Raw genomic sequence first — 21,736 nt, 5'->3', positions numbered from 1 at the left:
TATGGAGTGGTAAGGAATTCACCATGGAGCTAGAATAACTTTAGTATGGACTCGAATAGTGTTTCTCGTCAAATATTTTGTTCCACATCATAAGAGATTCTTCATTCCACAATTTCCTTCCCTCTTTTCTCCACAAATCACACCAACCAACCTCAAACCATCTCTCATCGCTAGGGATGTATACTTTGTTTTTGCTCTCTTAGATTTTTGTTTTGATTCTATCAATAATTCTTTTCACCTTGGAAAACATATTTGCTTTGTTGATTTGTTACGTAGCCTAGCGATTACCAAGTAATTAACAACGTTCGAGAATGATGCTTTGTCGATTACAACATACGATGCCTTTTTTTTAATTAATGTGGGTGTCCGGGCCTTGCGCGTACCTCGACTAATCCCACGGGTCCTGAAGTTAACGACCATGTAAGCTTCCAGTTGCCATCATATTAGCAACCACATGGCACGAACTTGAGACCATAGGGGGAGCAAACCCCTTGATTCCAAGCTCTTACCACTGGGCCACCTACTATATGGTTTTCTTTTACTTGGTTTAGAGTTTACGTAATGAACATCCACCTACTGGATGCTTGTTGTTGTGGTTCCCTTTCTTCTCTTTCAGATTCATTTAATTTATTTTTTTTCTTGATTCCATTAGATAATTAATGCTATATATAAATTATAGTAAATATATTTTTTATAATTTAATGTAGTATGTAGATTTATGTTTTTTTCCCTCTTAAATTAAAGTAATTGATGTTTTATTCATGCTTCAAGTCCAACCAAAATTCTCATTAGAGAGCATACTTCAAGACATTTTAGTACTTAATTATATAAATTTTTGCTTACAAAGTAACTTGAATGGGTGGTTATGAGAATCAACAAATATCATTAAATGGTCCATTAAAGTTGTGAATTCAGCAAATTGCATGGTCAATATTTTCTTAGTTGATTTCATATATTTTTTTCTATTTTATTTAGAGATCTTTTGTTATTTTTCTAGCCTTGTTTAGGATGTTTTACCTCGTATAAATAGGGTTATTTAGCTAGTATTTAGGGTTTTTTCTTGGTATTTTAATTTCAAAAATAATATTGTGCGTGCAAGGTTGCTCAGACTCTTGATTCTTTATTGAACTCCTTGGAACTTATCAAAGATTACTTCTTTACGATGTTCATCCTTATACTTCCAATTCTTGATTCTTTATATCAACAAGTTGTGGTTTGTATCCAATAACTATGGTTATTTGATTCAAGTAACCACTGGGTCGGGTTCTTTTCAACTTGAATTTAGCTTTCTGGGGTTATGTTCAATCTTTATTATAGGTTTTATAATTCTTATCTTTTAGGTTCATATCAGTTGATATCAAAGCTTAGTTCTAAAATCAGGTTTTATCTATCTATCTTTAAATTTTCGATGTCTTTGTTTTTGATTAATTTCAAGAATCTATTTTTTTGTTCTTGTTTATCAATTCTTGAATTCTGGTAATTATTAAAAAAAAAAGGTAAAGTTTCTTTTAAATTATAGCTGCTACTAAAATAGATAAAAAAAAAAAATTGCGAATTTGGTTTCTATTGTAAGTTGAGATTATAAAAAGGTTGATTTTGGTTCCTAAAAAAATTGTAAATCATATCAGTTTTGTTTCATCAGTGGGTATTCCTTTGTTTGATATTGATTTTGGGTTTATTTTATTTGAGTTTACATTGGTTTTGGGTTTATTTGAGTCATTCTTAAACTTTATTTTTGTTTTTGTTTTTTAATTGTCTTATTTGTTGAAATATATTGGTTGGACATTACAAATTATTTTTTTATTGTTGTTGTTTAATTCCTTAAACAATTAAAAAGATGAGCAAGAGAGGTAAAAGGTAAAAACATTAGACTAATATCATGAAAAATCAAATTTTGAGTGAAACACTAGTGGAGTGATATATTTTTTAGGTAAATACATAAGGAAGTGTGTGAGGAGTTTTTATTTACTAACAAAATTTTCAGATTTGACCATCTTTTTTTATATAATAAAATGGGTAGACGATGTGTTTTCTGTCTAGTTTTTCTTACAAAAAATAAAGTAAATTATATGTCGTCAACAAGTTTTATTTCAGCCATCTCAGGTGGCTAAAAAATTGTGACCCTCCTTTTTGGACTCAAAAAACTTACTTTAAACTATTTTTTTCACTTGAAAACACTTAAGAAAATTCGTTTACCTACCCAACAAACCTCAATAAACTCATATCTAACCTCAAAATAATTTTTAATCAGTCCAAAAACTAAAAATCATCAAGAAAAAAAGGGACTCATGAGTCTCGATCGACTTTTTCCAGCAAGAAAAGAAAAAATATCTATATAAAACTTTTCTTTTCAAATAAAAATATCTGTGCCTTTTAACACAAAGATCGGTTCGCTAAAATATCCACAAATAATAACTTTATTTTTTTTTCTTGCTTTTTAACGACTCTTTTTTTTAAAATATGTGAATAAAATAAAGTTTTAGATCAAAATACAATATTTTTGTTATTGATCTACAGGAATTCCTGTGCAGAATTAGTTTTTTTTTCCTTTAAAGTGTATTTTCTTTCTTATACGGACTTGAATCAAAAGTTAATATTACCAATCAATACTATCACTCCACTTGAGATTTCCCAGATGGTTGAATAATACCAATTGTTTCGTAGTTCTTGAAACCGCAATTATTGTCTCAAATTTCAATATATATAATCAATACTATTACTCTTTAAGTTTCTCAAGCTGTCTTGAAGATCAAATGTGAAAGGTTTTCAAATGATTAGATTCTTTCCTTTGTCAAAACTACTTTTGACTCATTCTAACTCGTTAATTAAGGTGAGATTAACAAATATTTTATTTAAATCAATGACCATATGTCACCGTTTGCAATAGGACAAGGCGACCTGACCATGCCCTAACATATCATTTTTCCCCTTCTTTTTTTAGTTAGTTTTTTTTATTATTATTGGGGTTGTCCGGGCTAGCTTGCACGTAACTCGACTAAGTTTACGGACCCTGAAGTTAACGATCATGTAAGCTTCCAATGGCCCTGAGATTTGTGGGACTCGAACTGGCAATCTCTAGAAAACAAACTTAGAACCTAACTAGTAGTTGAGCTCCACCCTTTTAAATTACTTTCTTTTGTTTTCTCCTTTTGAGTGAACTCCATGTTGCAGGAAAAGAAATTAAAAAATTATCTTAATTAGTCTAAATCAGCTCAATCCCAGTCAAGCTCAACACTTGAATTGAAAAGGTCGTCTTGTGATTCTTAAAAAAGTAATCAAGGGCGCGCGACCTGGTGTGCTCTCGAGGCTGTCACTCACCCCCCAGTGGGCTCATTGCTGATTCATGATTCTAGTTTTTTTCCTCTCGGAAAGGGACTTGAAAGAGATTTCAGGAGTGGAGTTTTGACACTCAAGAAATATGTATGATGTAAAGCATTTACAGACTGTACATTCCGAAATCAAAGCTGGGTATATATTACTTACCCTTTAAAAAATATTTTATATTTCAATTTTGTTTTTCTATTGAATCTTTTTTTTCTCTCCCGATTCTATCTTTTAATTTTACGTTGATTTTGAATTGATCTTTATAATTTGTTTTGATTTACTGCTTTCTATAAAGTTATCATAGTCCCAAACAAGCATCCCGATATTTGATTAATGATTAATTTTGTAAGCGTTTATTTTTGTTATTATATTATTATATAAGAAATAGTTTAAAAAAATAAATAAATAAAGTTGTTAAACGTCGTAAAGTTCATAATTCAGGTTGTGGGTTTAGAGGATTAAGTCATGAATCAATCAAATATATTTTTGTCTTAGTATTAAAATAAAAAAGATATCATCTTGAATTTTCTTCAAATCCAAACCATGATTTTTACTAACCATTGGGTTGTTTTTTAACTTACTAAACCAACTAGATCATATCAAGACAATTTTTACATGGATTAATTTTAAATTTAGATTAAATAAGAAGTTAAGTTAATAAATTTAAGGATAATATGTTGAATTAAATTTAATAATAATATTAAACAGTTTTGGCATGAATATTTTTTTTCATGAACATAGCACGAGATAGTGATCAATTGAGCTTTTTTAATGTATACTTTCTAACAAGTTATGAACACAAACACACCTCGCCTTCGCTCACTTTTTTCATTGGAATTCGAATTGCTATTCTATGGTACTTTTTGGTCTTGGTAGAATTTCCTGCCTCTGCATTCTGAGTTCAAGTTTTAATATACATGTCTGTCATCCTCATGGTGTTTTACCTATCTACTGGGCTTGCAGGGTGTTCAATGAATCCGGGGATTAATCATAGTGCGCGTAAACTGACCCGGATACCCCGGATTATTAAAAAAAAAAATCTAAAAGGTGTAGCCAATTTCACGTAGCGATTTCATAGCAGTTGCAGTGTGCAGCCTCTTATATTTTACTACGGTTTTAAACAGTAAAATATTTTTTACATCAATTTTTTTTTATTTTCAATTTCAGGATGGCTTGATATCCACGTTGACAAATGAATATAGGGAGCTTGCCACTGCCCCCTTAACACATAAGAAAGCACACAAACACACGGGCAGATACTTGCTGCAGAATGCAGATTCAATCAGGATAAAAGTCCTGCTACTGTAATTGTTATTGAGACAACACCAGAGAGACTAATCCCAGATGATGGGAGAGAGGAGGAGCCCCACCTTTTCTTATTCAACAACAAATATTCACATTTGATGAAGACCCCAAATCATTACTGAGCCTCTTCGTCTCTTGGCATCTCAAAAAGAATTAATCCAACAGGTCTACACTAGAAAAAATACCTTATAATCCAATCAGCACAGTTGTCCACCCCCCCTGTCACTCAATAAACAACCAGCATTGTGGCTGCTAGGAGCTAAGCTGTTGAAACATCCAACCACCTTGGAAATCAAACTGGTTTCTAGACTTGGTTGAAAGAGGGCGGAAATTTGTCCATTGAAGCCCATGTGAACTCCAGAGATGGCAAGCTGATTGAGTAGCCATGATGAATAGTAGGGGACCAGCTGATCAGGCACTATAACTCATTGAGTTATATTTCTGTATGCAGCTTGAACACAATTAACCCTTCAAGGGCTTCAATAGTTTAATCTACAATCCACTGAGATTTCTTGCGTTCGGTAGCCCATGAGAAGACTTGATCAAGGGTGGCTTTCCATGAGATCAGCAAGTGTAATCTTCCCACAGTTGCCAGTGTCTAGCCTCTCAAACTGCTGACATATCTGCAGAATATCTTTCTCTGATATCTTTCCCATCTCCTTGAGCTTGTATATTACGTACTCTGACTTGCTGCAAATTTAAATCCAATGCAAGTAGTCAATAAAGACAGAATATCCGGTCTTGGTCAACCAGAGTTTGGTATAAACACCAGACCAGATTGCGAAGAAGATAAAAACAAATTTCTAACAGTAAACAACACCAGATTGCGAGGAAGACGATCCAAATTTCTAATAGCAAGGAAAAGGAAATCTGATTAAGTCACAGAGCAAGCTGAAAACAGGAATGACACGTAGAAGAGAGCAGGATCAACACAACAAGAATAATTATGAGCCACCAAAAAAAAAAAACATAGCAAAGAATAGTAGGTTTAGAATGGAAGTATAGTATAAAATAAACAAAGGTCTCTACACTGCAATAACAAAGGCATGGGCATTTAACCCCAAATAAAAGTCCATATATGTGATCTACAATGAATTAGATTTAAGATTTTCTATTTCCCATATATGGGCATTTTACCATCCACTTTCTGTTATTAGAGAGAACTACAGAGGAGCTACAATTCAGGCTACCTTAGGGAGAAACCCTATGATAAGAAACAATAGAGAGCCTAGAAATTCACTCAGCTTAATCCTTGAAATTCATAATGGATGCTTCTTGAATTAGCATGAAATTAAGCCTCCAAAAAATCCACAAGAACAAGGAAAATTCCATAGCCATATTTGAAAAAGAAAAATTCACTAGCGCAAACTTATTCACCATGTTATCAATTATTGAGGGTGGCTACATAGAATATGGTATTTATATGCTGTTCTCCAAAATTCACTGAACCTTGAGCCAAGTACATCAACCAGTGCAAAAATATTCACCATGTTATCAATTATTGAGGGTAGCTACTTAAGACATTCTGGGTGGTACAACATTTCTGGCGTCTCCATTAATCAACTATTTCCATCGAAAATCCTTTTAATCAGGCAAAGAATATTGAGGACTGTTATAGAGCAAGTAAGCATGAAAAAAGTGAAGCCTATGTATAGGAGGAAGGTAACTTGTCCATTCAACCAATGTCTATTCATAATTCCAATATGTATAGATCAAAGAAAAGAACATTTATACTTGACAGGCAGAACCTTCTGCAAAACCAAATTTACCTGTGCCTCCACTTCTAAGAGAAAAGGTATACTTGCTTGGATGTTGACCCTAAGAACATGTATTTACATTAACAAACTGTGGATTTTAGAGACATAACTTTTCAAACAAATTGTACTGCAATGCACGAATCTGGTATTAACACCAAGATTTCATTTCCCATGAGACGGAATGGGGGAAATTCACTATAAAAATAAAATAAGCAGGGTAGGAGGAAGACATCGGAGCAATAATGCATGTCGAGAATCCGTGGATGATTCAAAGTTCAAGGCATTCCAACTAAAACATGAGAAAGAGACAGCAGAGAATCACTAACACCCCCTATAAGTTTATTCCTGGGGGGGGGGGGGGGGATTTTGGTGCTCTATAGTTTAACACTAAAAGGAGGTTTCTTAATTCCTTGGTCAAAGATGGAGACAGCAGCGTAGAATACAAACTACACTGCACAAACAGCAGAACAAAGCAATTCCGAGAACATCAATTGACAAGATTTGATGCAGGAGATTCTGGAGGAGCTGAGTTGTCAGATACAAAGTTGATGGCATAGGACTACGTGGACATTTATTTATGGACCAAATGGACAAGACCAAGCCCAAGAAGAAGTCTTGACTAGTCAAACGAGCTTTATGATGAAAATGAGCATAACTTTTGATTTGACAGTTGGATCGGGCTAAAATTTTACTATAGCGTTCTATAGGCTTTATTCCTAATGGGAGTCAACTTGTTGTAACCAGTTGAAATTGTTTTCATGCCCAAATTAAACCCAGAAGATGCTGTTTCAGAATTTTCTTTACTTTCCTAGATATTTTCAGATTTCTTTCCTTTCCAACTTATGCCGGTTTAGTACCTATTTAAACAGTTGTAAGTTATTTTCAAATGAGTTTTTTTATCAGATTATTATTCGGACTTTTATCTCCTTGTGTGAGAATATCAGCAGTGTTTAGGATTCTCTCAAGCCCTTCTTGTTTTTCTGTTTTCCTTATTTTCCTTTCAATCCCAATTGCAGAGTCCAGGGTACATTAAGATTGGACATGAATAAATTAACCACTGAGAGTTAAGCTTTCTTTTAATTCACCAATAACCTGTTGAGCTTTTAGGATACCTGAAGGCTGCATGCACTTTTCAATTAAAGGAGCTTTATTAAAACAAACCAAGGAGCGGGTTAGCTAGTAGCCTAAAATGAATAATGCCATACAAAAAGTACAGCATGTAACTAAGTTAAGTTGTAAGCCGTTTACCATAAGAAGTGGCTCTCCATGCAGAAAGTGTGAAAAAGTTACCAACTCTACAATAATATCCATATAATTCATCAAGAAGTTAATGCATAAACAGAGTGTTTTGATAACATGCTGCAAACTACATCTCATTCTATACCACATTGTTCTTAAATGTGAACACAAATCTCAGACGTTTAACTTTTCACAGCTAACATCGCAATTTTAAGCTTCCAGGTGCTAATTGCAGTTTACATGATTTTCTGGTTCTTTCTGCAAATTAATGTTCAATTGTATGCCACAAATTCACAATTCGATGTAATTCAAGGTTGATACATACTATCCAAACATAGTAGAAAGGAATGCACGACACAAATAGGGAAAGAGAGTGAATATGATAGCCCAGATCATTATAAAACTTTGAAGAGAACTATTTTCTTAACCCATGACCTTCAAAGCAGACAAATCGAAACATACTGGTGTGACACTAGTGTGGAAATAGTCAACAAGTAACAAAGCATTACCTCACAAACCCATTGTTGTCAATGTCTGCAGCAAGGAACTCCGAGACAGTCATGTGTTGACCAAGCACCCACTTTGCCATCCTCCTATGCCGCTTATCAACTCTTGCCTCGGCCAAATACAAAAATGCTCGAGCAACAGCAAGTGTCGACACAAGCAACCAAATGGAAGCGAAAATACGACCAGCCAATGAGGTGAATGCCCTATCACCATATCCAACTGTTGTAACAGACATAACGGATAGATAAAGTGAATCCAACCATCCTAGCCTCTCGACAAAGTGCATGAAACCAACACCAACTCCGATACAAAGAACCACAACACCTAATGCCAATCCTACCTTCATTCTTATCCTCATCCTCCCTTTCTTCACATCGATTATATATGATCCAGCAGACTCCTTTTCAACCCCTCTCTTAACATTCCTCAACAAATGACTCTCTTGCAGATCAAGCACATAACTAACCATCCCAGAAAGAAAAATATCGATAAAACCAAAACCAACCAACACAAATAAAATGGAAAACAACTTGGTAGCAGTGCTATTAGGAGTAATGTCCCCGTAGCCAATAGTACACATAGTCACAATACAAAAATACAAAGCATCCGCAACTGGGTGCGTTTCAATTCCTTCAAACTTGTCACGATTAAGAGAATATATAAGCACACCGAGAGACAGATACAATACCAAGAGCAAAAAAGCTTGACCTATAATTGATTGGGAACCAAATCTTGGCTTGGCAATCACAGGTTGGTTAAAATCATTGATGACAGCCATAGCAGGTGCAGTTTTTGACCTGTGAAGATTGGTTTTCGTCCATGGGTAATTAGGATCAACTAAATAAGATTGATGATGATGATGTTGCTGTAACTCAGGAGAATCAAGGAATGAGTTGAAATCTTGATTAGAAGAGGAGGGTCTTGGTGAATTGAGAGAAAACGTTAAGGCTTCAACAAGAGGAGACCGGTCTCCTGGAGAAGAAGAAGATGGGCCAAAAATAAGGCGGTCTTTGAGTTCAGAAGGAGTTAGAGGGAGAGGTAAAGAGATTTCATCGTCTTCAGGGAGAGGGCAAAGTAGCGGGGGTGGTTGTGGTGTTCTCTTTCTTGGGCTTACATATGGAAGTAAAGGCTCTTTCTCCATACCGCCAATTCTGTCCGCCGGAAAGCAGTTACCGGAACCAGCGAAGATTTGGAGAGGGAGAGATACATGTACATGTAGACATTGAAACTTGAAAGAGAGTATTTTGATGGTGTTATACTGAACTTGATCTCATTCAATTCAGTCCTTTTATTTGTCCTAAATTGTATTTTACTACCTGGATTTGCGAGCTTCACTTGTGAATCCTTCCATGCAACATGATGATGCCGCATTTCCGCCGAAGAACATGGCTCCTCTACGATAACACAGCTGAACTGGCCCTGCCATTGCCAAACCATGCATTGAGCTTCGGATTTTCTTTTTTCTTTTTTCCGTGTTTGACTATTAAAGATTTAAAATATTAGTAATCCGCATTTTAACGTATACATTACGAAAACTTAGATTCGAATCTAGATAATGACAAGAACAATAACAAAAGCAAACTTCCTTCCTCCCTTGAAAAAAGAATTCTTGAGTTATTCCCCTGGTATGAAACTACTCCATGTCGACCTTAAGGATTGATCTAAGACTTTTTGATGAATAACTTAGTCTCCCATAAACAACGATATAGATAGGAGGCAACAGGTGTAGTATCAATTATTAAACTTAGTCCCATTTCTTTGGATTATTAGTTTTGGTTCAGAGCTATGCTAGAAAGTAGAATCCAACCATTTTATTACCTAGACGACATGTCATCCGCCTTTAATAGTTAAAAAATAGGGGGTGGACGACGTGTTTTTTATGCCCTACTATTAACAGAACAAATCATCTGGCTTGCTGGCCATGCCTATTGTATAAGCCAGACATTTTATAATGGGTCAAGCGGTGAGTAGACCTACAAATTTAAGTTAAAAATCACACACACACACACACACACACACACACACACACCCCATTTCATCTCTTGCTTGTTTTTTAAAGGTTTTTTTTTATTTGACTTGAAAAAAAAACTCTTTTTGTTATCAAACTTTTAAAAAAATAGGGTTATTTTTAATTCAGTCTCACACGCAATTCTAATTTAAAAAAAAAAGAATTGTTTGATGTAAAAAAAAGTTGCATGCACTTGATTTGCGTATAATTAAATTAAAAAAAATTTTGAAAAAAAAAACATTGTTAAATCCAATAGTGTGCATGACTTGAATCGTGGGTTTAGTAGGTTAACTCCGATTAGCTCTTGTCTTTTTTGTCATTTTTTTAATAGAATATTTTTATTTTTAATTTCATCCTTCAATATTTTTTTTCATTTACTATAAAAAAAACACATTGAAGGAGCGTGCATATTCTTTTTATTTATGAAAAAAAAATATTTGATTTATGGTAAAGCATGGGTCAAATGATTAGTATAAAACACTAAATGGCATGTGCAAATCATTGTAACCTACGCCATTACAGACCCAGACTCATTGCATTGTAGACTTCCACACCTTAGAAGTTGATGAGTTCCTCATGTATAAGTTTTCTCCATCTACTTCTTTGTAAGTGTAAAACATCATATTCTTACATCATACATATCTTGTAGCATTAGTGTCAACCCATCACTACTTAGGATTGTTGATAAGATTGACTTCAGTAATAACACAAGAAAAGTTCATTTATGAAACTTCACTAGTGAGGTGATCAACCTCAGTAATATCAGCTTGATCAATCCTTTTCGTAAGGTTTCCTTACTTACCCTTATTTCTGCAATCTTTGGCCAAATACTTAGTCTTATTGCAGATAGAGTACTTGTCATTTACCTTTCACAACAAGCTTCTTTTGATTTTTGTTGTGGATCTTTACCACTTGTTTCACAACATTTGCTTTTAGAGCACCAAAAAAGTTAGTTCTCTTTTTAGATAACTTATTATCCTGTTTTATCCTCAACCTCAAAATGAGATCTTTAATTTCCATCTTCTTGTGTTTTTATGCTTAAGATAGTTCTTTAAGTTTTTCCAATATAATAATAATTTTTTAATTATTGCAGCCACTTAAAAGGACTCACTAAGAGACATACTTTTAGCATGTATATCCTGCAAGATAAGTTAAAAATCTTGAACTTGGCTCGTTACAATCATTGAATCAACCATTTTGAAATCTATAAATTTACTAACAATGAAATTCTTCATATCAACATCTTCAACTTTGTACTTTTTTATTTAAAGCTTCTCATAATGCTTTTATACTCTTAATTGAACTATACAGATAATATAGTATATTGTCCAACACATTCAAGGTGTGGTTCTTACACACGAAATCAATATAATTTCATGCATCAACAGTCAACACAATAGTAGGGTCAGATTTATTTTCTGATGATTTTGGCACTTTCTCGGTCAAGAAGTTTACCAAGTTCAAGGTGGTTAGATAGAATTACATCTTTTGTTGTCAACTTTTAAAGTTCAATCTATTAAAATTTTCAAGTTTCTCATCATGCACCACAGAACGTGATGGTGGGAATTCACACTACCGAATTAGTACTTACTGAAGCAATATTGGTTGGCTTAACCAAATTTTGAGTAGGAGTAGAAGACATGTTATAATCTATAAAAAATAGTAGCCAATAAGATTTATAAATAAATATTTAGGCTCTAAAATACGCAAGTAATAAAATAAAAACTTGTAATAAAGCAACTTTTTAAATAAAAATATTTAAACTATGCAAAATTAAATAAACAGTCATTCCATTTGTAAATTGTACTGTATACAAAACTAGTATCGTGAAATAATATTTTCACTTAGTAAGTTCTCAAAAAAGATTGGAGGGGTCACAAATGATCCCGTTTAAAACCCAATCTCTTTAGACATAACTTCCTAAACCGTATCCATTCACCGCATTAAATTTTTGTATATGTGAACAAAACCGACCAAATAAATTTGGTATCAATCTTAGAGAGTATAAGCAAGATAGTATAGACTATCATAAAAAAAAAAATCAATGATTCACTTATTGGAAAATATAAATAAAAAAAGATATATGACATGGATCAAACCATCAAAATTGCATGAAAAACAATTTTACGAAGATAAATTATAACTTCAAAAAAAAAAGATATATAGAAACCTTCTAAAATTAAATAAAAAGAAAAACTCATAACAAACCAAAAGATTATAGATTAAATCGTATAGAATTAAGATTAAATCTATATGTGAGATATAACAACTAAAAATAAAGTTAAATAATAACTTAGATTTTAAAAATGCTAAAAACCTCTTTCACAATTAATTTATACTATTATTCTCATTATTAATTTTTTTCTCACAAGATAAACTAAACAAAATCTTAAAAAAATCAAACTAAAGCTTTAAGATTGCAAATCAAAGTTTGTAAATATATATTAGACTAATGAGTAAAGATATTTAATTTATCATCATAAAGGCATTCCAAACAAAAGATGTCCAACAAAAGCCTTGAGTTTATACATATTTAAAACTATAAGAATGTAAAAGCATAACTAAGGCAAACATGCTTTCAACAAAAAAAAAAAATAAGATTCTACCTTACATATTAAGTATATAATTAAACTTGCAATTAATATTAATTCAAAGTTTTAGTATGCATATTAGTAAAAAAAAATATCTATGTTTAAATAAAAATAAAAAAAGGTATTTACTCGTTGAAGCACTTTAAAATAACAAAACTTTTGTTATTGTGAAGGATTAGTGCTTTGTTCTTAAGGTTTTATTACTCCTCACTTGTGCAACTAGAATGTTTACAATATATCTCTCAAGATTCTAACACCACTACTTTGATTTAAATGCACTTCTAAATAAAAATTTTAAATCAACGATTATGAAACTCAAATATTTCTCAATAAAATGAACTTCAACTCTAGATTTGAGAGGAAAACCAAAGCATGAAAAGAAAAGAAAAGGCACTAAAAATGAAGTGAGAAATAATGTCTAAAAATAAAAATAAAAATCAAGTTGAAAACTCTTCCTTCGCCTCCTTTCTTTCTAGTGAATTTTGAAAGTTAAAAGGTTAAAGAATTGATTCTCATCATTATCGACTTTTGATTAACCACTGTATATCAAGAATTAAATCTAGAAAAGCCAAGATTCTTTGAGTAGAAAAATCAATTATTCTTTGAGATTAATTTCTTATTCACCCATAATTTATTCAAATTATGTTAACTATAACAAATTTTCAACATTTATCAATTCATATATTTAGTAATTTATTATATAAAGCATAAATACCATTTTTCTGTTGCTCAATTAAAAACAAATTATGATACATCAGACCATGTTCATAATATAATTACTTTGTTATTTTCACGTTAAAAATTAACTTAAAAGTCTTACATGTAGTGTTGCACAAGCATATCACTCCTAGTTAATTAACATTAACAACTTTTTCACACTTAATCCATTCATGTATTTTTTTAATTTATTTTATTTAGTGAAAATATAATCTGTGTTTTTCATTTGAAACGCTGATTTTAAAGCTTATGTTGTAGGAAACAGGTCGTCTGAAGCCAATTTTACCTAAAATTATAGCTGTAAAGGAGCGTTGATTGTAAAGCTAGTCTTCTTTATTTTACAATAAGCTCTCGATTTTTGCCTCCAACAACCTACTTTGAAGGATACAGGTCGTCTGCAGCCTTCCATGTTTCTGGCGATCTAAATACACAACATGCCAGGGGCCTAGCCGTTGTCTCTTTAGTATAATTTCACTTCATGACATTTTTTCAGCCATTTAATGCAGAAAATAGGCTCTACTCAAAAGTGACCACACAGTAATTGATTTGGAAATGGTTAAATATTTTTTTATTTAAAAATATATCAAAATAATATTTTTTTATTTTAAAAAAATTATTTTTAATTTTAAAACATCAAAATAATTTAAATTCGATGACCGACAAGAAACCAAAGTGAACACTACTATGTACAAACCTCAAGGCAACTCAGCAAATTCACCAAAAAGAACCTACTACTATGCAGTAGCCCATATAGTTTTGAAAATGCCAGTTTCATATCCAGCTTCACACTGCTGGCTGCGACCATGGCAGTCCTACTTCCATTCCCATTGCTCAGACTCAGAAGGAGTCTTTGATATAAGATTGATAAGGATGAGAGGATTATGACAATACCCTTCAAAAGTTTTGCGATTCCTTTACTCAGAAACTACAAAACAGGCCCTTAAAAAGTATCGAGTACTAATGCTGAAGTAGAATTTCAGAAACCAACCTCTATGCGTCTTCCTGGGCCTTCTGCTGTTCAGAATTTTACTGAATTCCATGTTTAATTAGCCATGAGCTCTTGCATTCTTCTTTGTCTAATTGCTTCTAACTCAGGATCAGCCTATACTTAACAACAACAACAAGAAGAAGACTTGAGCAGGAAAAAAAAAGGTCCTCTGATTTCTGGCAACGAAAAAAGACTCCAACTTTGAAGTGTATTTGGCCTAGATAATGGAAACCCACATGAGATCAGTTCATATATTACCTACTTGTATGAAAATTAAGCGTTCATAATCTAAATTGAGTATCTAAGAATTAAGCTAACAGAAAAATAAAACCGAAAAAATTAGAGGGAAATTAAAGGAGACAGAGAAATAGAAAAACAAAAGCATTTGGAGCATACCATTGATTGATTGGAGTGATGCAGAAAGTTGGGTTATTGCTGAAGATTGTAAATCTGCCTGCCTCGGCTTGTAATGCTTTTCTTTGCTCCTCCTGCAAAGAGAATTTGTATAATTATGGGTGAGTGCTTTCACCAAGGCCTTGTTAGTGAATATGCTCAGCTGGTTACATTAATTTTATTGGTATAAAAAATATTTATTATTAATAAAAAAAATATTTTAAAAAATATTTATAATTTATTAATAAATCTAATATTTAAGAAATGAATATAAAATGAAGATAAAGTTCATGAAAAAATTTTATATAAAAAATTATAAAGTTGTTATAATTATAAGATTTTTATTGCATCAAAACGTTGTTCTTAAATGTTTTTTGTTAACGTTCTATTAAGACTGAATATTACTTAGAGTTGTTAAGATCGGTGTATATTATGTTTTTTTTTTATGAAATGAAGTAGTCGTTTTTATAAACTGAGGTATGAGGGATATCTGTAATTAATATGCAGGTGTTTGTCAGAAGATATGTACACTGAACCGATCTGCAAAAAAAATTTATATGAAGATATCACTTATGTCTAAGGAAAAACTTACGTGATAGTCATGCAAGTGATCTTTAGACTTGAGAACATTATATTATCTTATATAATGAGAGTTATGCTTTGATCCTGACAACACGTTATCCTAATCAAGAGTAACAAACAGACAGATATTGAGTATAATATAAACTATATGAAGGTATTTGAGTAATTAAAAGAGAATTCATTACCCTATGTGAATTATAAAAAAAAATATTTAATTTATTCCCAAATAGTATTGATTGTGAAACTCTTGACCAAAATTGAAAGAAAATTGAAAAGAGTTTCAAATTTTATTCAGATAATCAATGATTATAGTGTTGAGAATAAAAAAAAATTAACAAAACAAACATACTTCATACTATAATGTCTAAATCAGAACATTCTTGATAAAGAGATACTAATTATACTAAGAAACTAATCATTGAAAAGTTAAGTCAAGCAACTTATAATTTTTTTAATATTTGACTTATCATGATAAATTATTAAACACTGTACTTGATTTTCAAATATAAATTAATCAATTGTTTAATTAATATTAAATTTAATTTTTTAATTTATTTTATTTTATTTTATTTTTTAATTATGATTTATGTTTGCGTTAACCTATTAAAAAACTTATCAAGTCACACGTATAAGAATTATTGATTAAAAATCAAAATAAAATAATTATTTAAATATAACTTGGTTATAAATAAATTTTAAAAATTAATTAACTTCTTACAATTTCACCTTTAGTAAACCAAGAAAGAAAGGTTAGTTCTTGAATTCCACGGTGATTTAGGTTCAAATTTTGTAGCAAAAATGTTTAAAGCTGTGTTCTTTAAATTTCATGTTAAGTTGGATTTTGAATAAAATCATCCTGAGTGTTTAGAAACACGGTATAAATTATATTTTTAAAAATTTTGAAATATTTTTTTTAAAATTTAAAAAAATTATTTTAATATATTTTTAAATAAAAAATACTTTAAACCACGCTACCACAATGTAAAACTTCCCTTCAAAAATAGCTTAAACAAACGGAGTGTTCATCGTCATCTTCAAAATTTAGCAAAATCCATCCCAAAACAAACAAAAGAAGAATCAAAACATATTTGACTCTCAAAACCCACTTCAAGAAGACCATCCCTCTTGAAGACTATCTCACTAATCGTTAGTTGCTCCAAACTTCCCAACAATTTTCAGGACACAAGAATATGCAGATTCTCATGAGGGCCCACAAATTGGATCATCACAAGCCAAACACATCCTTGCTTATTTCCCACCCATCACAGGCAAGCAATAGATCATCTCTACTTGTTGCCACTTGGCTTGCTGGTCAGTCGCTCAGTCAACCACCTTAACTTCAGCAGCAAAGTGCTTCCAAGAACACACCAAGGCATAGGAGCAGCTAGCAGGAGCACTAGGCAAGATCATGGGTTTCACCATGGGCTTGAACCTAGTACTTGTCCTAGCCATGGTGGCCACCAACATCCTTTCCCTCTACCATCTTTCCTCCCGCGTTCAATCTCCCAAGCCCCCATCTGATCAACAACCAGTACCTGACCACCTTCTCCACCAACTCAACACCATACGCGCCACCATCAGCCACCTCACGCGCCACCAGCCACCTTCCACTACCCCATCTCCCACCACTACCAAACCCTCCGTCCCTCAAGATCTCCTCCTTTATTCACACCTCTCACCTATAGCTTCTTCTTGCCATAATCACCCTGATCTTCTACACAAGTACATGAGCTACTCTCCTTATTCTCTTTGCCCTCTTGACTCTGATCTTCTTGCTGAGTCCTTAATCCTCCATGGCTGCCACCCTCTCCCTCGCCGTCGGTGCTTCTCCAAAACCCCACCAAAACCACCCTCTTCTCTACCTCGTAACCCGTTCCCTTCTTCTTTCCTCGACTCCAATGTAATATGGAACAAGTATCCTACTTGCAGGTCATTTTCTTGCCTAGCTAAGCAAAACCCAAGTCTTGGTTTTGATCTAAATAATGAGATCTCCAAGTTCATGACCTATAAGACTGAGTTGGATCTCCCAATCCCGCAGTTGCTACAAGTAGCAAAATCAGCCGATTCTGTTATTAGACTCGGCATTGATATCGGTGGTGCTACTGGTACTTTTGCAGCTAGAATGAAGCAGTACAATGTGACTGTTGTCACTACAACAATGAATTTCAATGTGCCTAATAATGAAGTGGTGGCAATGAGGGGCTTAGTGCCACTTCATGTGCCATTGCAGCACAGGTTGCCAGTTTTTGATGGAGTGGTGGATCTGGTCAGATGTGGACACGCAGTGAATAGGTGGATGCCTTTGACAATGATGGAGTTTTTGTTCTATGATGTTGATAGAGTGTTGAGGGGTGGTGGCTACTTGTGGTTTGATCACTTCTTTAGTAAACGAGTAGATCTTGATAAGGTTTTTGGACCTTTGATTGGGAAATTGGGTTACAAGAAAGTAAAGTGGGCAGTTGGGAATAAAACTGATTCTGGTGGCTTGAAGAATGGGGAGGTTTACTTGACTGCACTCTTGCAAAAGCCTGTGTAAAAATGTGGAGCAGATAGATCACTTGAGGTAACTTGCTTATTGGTAGCTTTACTCTAGCTCATGTGTGAAAATCTAGATAGTTAGGAATATCTAAATTAGGATGCAGCCTGATTGCATTGTACTTGAATAATGTAGCTATGGTTTGAACCGAAAATTGGAAGCTAATATGACTATCATTTTTGTAATATTTGTTTGAAATGAACTGGCCCATGGTGGAAGAATTGTTTTTGGATCTAATATCCAAAACTGATTTGATCAATGTAGCCCTCAAATTCTTTCCTTCATCTGTAGGATGTATCTTGCTCTTGACATTATCCCAGGGAAGAATAAAGCTTTTGCCTCTTCCAATTTTGTCTCCAATTTATTAAGATTGGTCCAGAGCTTTACATCTTTCAAAAATTGCTTCGTGACTTGGTAAAACATTCATGGAAAAAGCTCGTATTTAGGTGTTGATGAAGATCCTTTACTCATTAGTCATGACAACCTACTAACTGCCAAGTGTTTCATATAAAAACAATTTCTATATACCCAATGTATTGCTCCCTTCTCATGCATCCTGTGGATCTCTCATACAAATGTGTGGAGTAGATAGTAGTGCACTGGGTATGCTCAATGATTTCCCTGTTGCATGTATCTAAAATTTTACTGTAAAATTATCCTGTCTTCTCTTAGCCTACTGTGACAAATCAAAATCTGAACTTCTGCAGACAATTGCTCTTTAGATTTTTATTTGCCATCTGCTATGTCTCTAGGAACTCTCTTTAATGCCTTGAGTTCTTTGTGAATGTAGCTGCATATCCATCATATCGAATCAAAGGCATGGTCTGTATTCTAATGTGTTAACGCAGTAACACTAAGCCTCTGTTCAATCCCTTTTATTGATATCAGTACTGCATTCAAATGTGAGAGATTACAAATACTAATTTTCTTCATTATTTCTGCTCAAATCATGTTGCTCTATGTGAAACATCCTTGATTTCGTTTTAAAAATGAGATGATATGATCAACTCTTAACTCTCAGGAATGATAGTCATAATAGCCGAGTTTGCTGTAACTACTTTTCTCTGGTTCTTACCATGCAATACCTTTTTCAGAATAAAGTAATTCGCTCTCCCAAAAACGCCTTGCTTGTGTGATCAAAGATCATATCATTGTTTCCACAACCATAATTGATTTGGTTTCTCTGGTCTTGAAGGGGCTTGCACTTGAGAATGAATTCATTAGAGCTATTTTGCATGGCAAATGTACAACCAGGAACAAAAAGCATATCATGAGAGTGTGCCTAAATAAAGGAAGTAATCCACTGTGCACTTCTGCTAATTCTGGTGCCATGTTTCACATTCTTCAAGAGTGGCGTAAATGCTGATCCAGATATTGAATCTAGTTTAAAGGCTACATGCAGAGCATAAATTGCTCCATTCAATCATTTCTTAACTAACACATCACCACTAGTTTGCCTAATCGATTTGCCATTCATACTTTGTTCGTCAACGTTCTTGGCGACATATTACTGTTTCATTAACCATTTACTGATTCAAATGGATTGGGAGTTATTTACTGTGTAGTGGTTGGAACTGTTGACCGTACTGTCGAGAAAATGGTTTGCCTGTTCAGACTTCAGACAGTAAGTCGGGTCTTTCTCTGTTATTTATTCAGGTATCATTGTCAGATCTTGTCAGCTGATTGATCAGGGGACACAACAGACAACCCTTTTCAAGATTAGATCTCCTTACTTCACATGGAAGATGGGAGCCCTTTGCCTTAGCAATGAAGCAAGCATGGTCATTGGCACTAACGTGGATAAAGAGCAAAAGGTACCTAAGTGCTATAGAAATAATAGAATGGAAAATGGGCTGGCGGTACAGATTCTGTAGGAATATGAGCGGGTGAAGGTGGTGGCGTTTTGTTTGTCTTTGGATTCGTTGAATGTCATCCAGTTGAAATGTTCAGTAAATCAACAAATCAAACAAATGTTTGATGCTGGCCATTGACGCCGTTTAGCATGGGTACAAGTATGGCTGTTCATGGTTCGGTTCGGTTTGAACCATAAAAACCAACTGAATTAACTCATATTTTTAAAAATTCAAACCGAACCGAACTGAATTCTGGTTCAAACTGAACCGAATCTGGTTTTGTAGCTAAAAAACCAGGAAACCTAATCATTAAATTAACGGGCTTTTTTTACTTTTTTTTAATGAGCTTAGATTAAATTGGACTGTTAAATTTTCTTGTTGGGCTAAGTTTATAGGTTTTTTAATCAAAACTCTTTAAAATGTTCAAATTTGATTAATTTTGTTATAAGCTTTTTAATGAAATTAAAATATTAAAAAAAATTTGAAATGCTTATAGTAAAAATAAATTTGAAATGTTCTATCTTACTATCTTTAATATGCAAAGAAATAAGCTATGAAAATTCAAATCAATACAATATGTAAGATGCATAATCAAATTTGGGCACCTCAAATTAAAAGAGGTGTTCACACTTAAAAAGTTTACATTAGCAAATAGCAATTAGTAATAAATTATCATAAAAATCCGGTATAATTTGAAGAAAAAAATCCGACACCAGCACTATAATAGCATCTAAAACTTCCAGTAACAGCAAAAGCTAAAAGATCCAGCAAGGATAATGCTATAAAAAAAACACTAGCAAATTAGCAACATATCATATTACAGTTTGACTATTAAAAAAATTAGCAATGCAAAATTTTAAAAGGAATTAATAAGGTAAAGTAAATTAATTACCCAAAACAATTATATTCCAGGATTGCACCAACATCATCAATACAACTTATAAACAATCAGTTGAGATTTTTAAACTTTCATTAAATTCTACAAAAACATAAATTAAAATGTTAGATTAAACATATGTAAATAAATGATATTATAAAATAACTGCATTTAAATTTGTAAAAGAAATTACATAACTCAATCATCTCAGAATTTTCAATATAATCCATGAAGTTTATGATGTTGATTGGAATTGATGCTAAACTCAACCAATTCTGACAACAAACCAGTGCTTGCACTGTCGATGGAGATAAAGAGCTTCGAAATAGATCTAAAATACGATCACTAGTACTGAAAGCTACTTCAGAAACAACTGTAGATACCGGAATAACTAACACGTGTTGTGCCACCTTAGAAAGAATCTTGTATTTTGTAGCATTACACCTCCACCAACCCAAAATGTCTAATTTAAAATCATTAGGATCCTCGCAATCATCACCCAAATACCTCTCAACCTCAATTTTTTTTTTTTGACACCGTCTTCTTCCTCTAAATTTTTTTTGAATTGAGAAGCTAAGTCATCCAACATATCATCATTTACCACCATTAAATCAACATTAACATTTTCATTTATACTAGTTCCAACACTATGAACAACCTTAACATTCTCATCAACATTCATATAATGCTCAAACAACCTTAGCAAAGTATCTTTAACTTTAATTGTAAAATTTTCAGCCTCTTCAACATCATACAATCTTCCAAAACAAAATCTCACATACTTCAATTTGAAACGTGGATCTAACACAACAGCCACATACAACAAAAAGTTTTGTGTATCTTGATCTCCCCAATATTTTTTATACTTTGTCATCATATTCTTGGTCATTTTACTTACATAAACATCTTCACTTCTACAAAGTTGAGATATGCTTGTGTGCATGTAAATCAATTCATGGAAGAAAGAATTAGATGTCACATACAACTAGCCAAAAAATTTCAATGTAACCGTGTAAAATAGTTTCAAGAACTTGACAAAAGATCTAGCCTTTTCCCAAT

At 33.0% G+C, this 21,736-nt stretch overlaps 2 protein-coding genes across 4 annotated transcripts; one reads left to right on the top strand and one right to left on the bottom strand.

The window, feature by feature from the left end:
- Positions 1–4,581: 4,581 nt before the first annotated feature.
- Positions 4,582–9,797, bottom strand: LOC7483588 (two-pore potassium channel 3). Its single transcript, XM_002317265.4, has 2 exons — positions 8,135–9,797; positions 4,582–5,319 (listed from the first exon to the last, which is right to left on the bottom strand). The coding sequence occupies exons 1-2, from the start codon at positions 9,271–9,273 to the stop codon at positions 5,172–5,174; spliced, it is 1,287 nt and encodes a 428-aa protein (XP_002317301.1). The 5' UTR covers positions 9,274–9,797; the 3' UTR covers positions 4,582–5,171.
- Positions 9,798–16,425: 6,628 nt separating this feature from the next.
- On the top strand, positions 16,426–19,950 carry LOC7483590 (probable methyltransferase At1g29790). Of its 3 annotated transcripts, none has more exons than XM_024611569.2 (2): positions 16,426–17,974; positions 19,617–19,950. In XM_024611569.2, exon 1 carries the CDS (start codon positions 16,820–16,822, stop codon positions 17,945–17,947), a length of 1,128 nt encoding a protein of 375 aa, XP_024467337.1. In that variant the 5' UTR covers positions 16,426–16,819; the 3' UTR covers positions 17,948–17,974; positions 19,617–19,950. The 3 variants fall into 3 exon arrangements, with proteins under 3 accessions (XP_024467337.1, XP_024467335.1, XP_024467336.1); XM_024611567.2 differs by having other exon boundaries at positions 19,604–19,950; XM_024611568.2 differs by lacking the exon at positions 19,617–19,950 and adding an exon at positions 19,143–19,602.
- The last annotated feature ends 1,786 nt before the right edge of the window (positions 19,951–21,736 follow it).

This window comes from Populus trichocarpa, chromosome 11 (genome assembly GCF_000002775.5).
Source record: "Populus trichocarpa isolate Nisqually-1 chromosome 11, P.trichocarpa_v4.1, whole genome shotgun sequence".
In the NCBI taxonomy this organism is placed as follows: domain Eukaryota; kingdom Viridiplantae; phylum Streptophyta; class Magnoliopsida; order Malpighiales; family Salicaceae; genus Populus; species Populus trichocarpa.
This window is presented reverse-complemented; position numbering and strand designations above follow the sequence as displayed.

What these genes read in the sequence shown, in the direction of transcription:
- LOC7483588 (XM_002317265.4), bottom strand. Translation starts at nt 9,273, where the DNA reads ATGGAGAAAGAGCCTTTACTTCCATATGTAAGCCCAAGAAAGAGAACA. An exon ending in GACAACAATGGGTTTGTGAG is followed by an intron (nt 5,320 to 8,134) that starts GTAATGCTTTGT and finishes TTAAATTTGCAG; the next exon opens with CAAGTCAGAGTACGTAATAT.
- LOC7483590 (XM_024611569.2), top strand. Translation starts at nt 16,820, where the DNA reads ATGGGTTTCACCATGGGCTTGAACCTAGTACTTGTCCTAGCCATGGTG.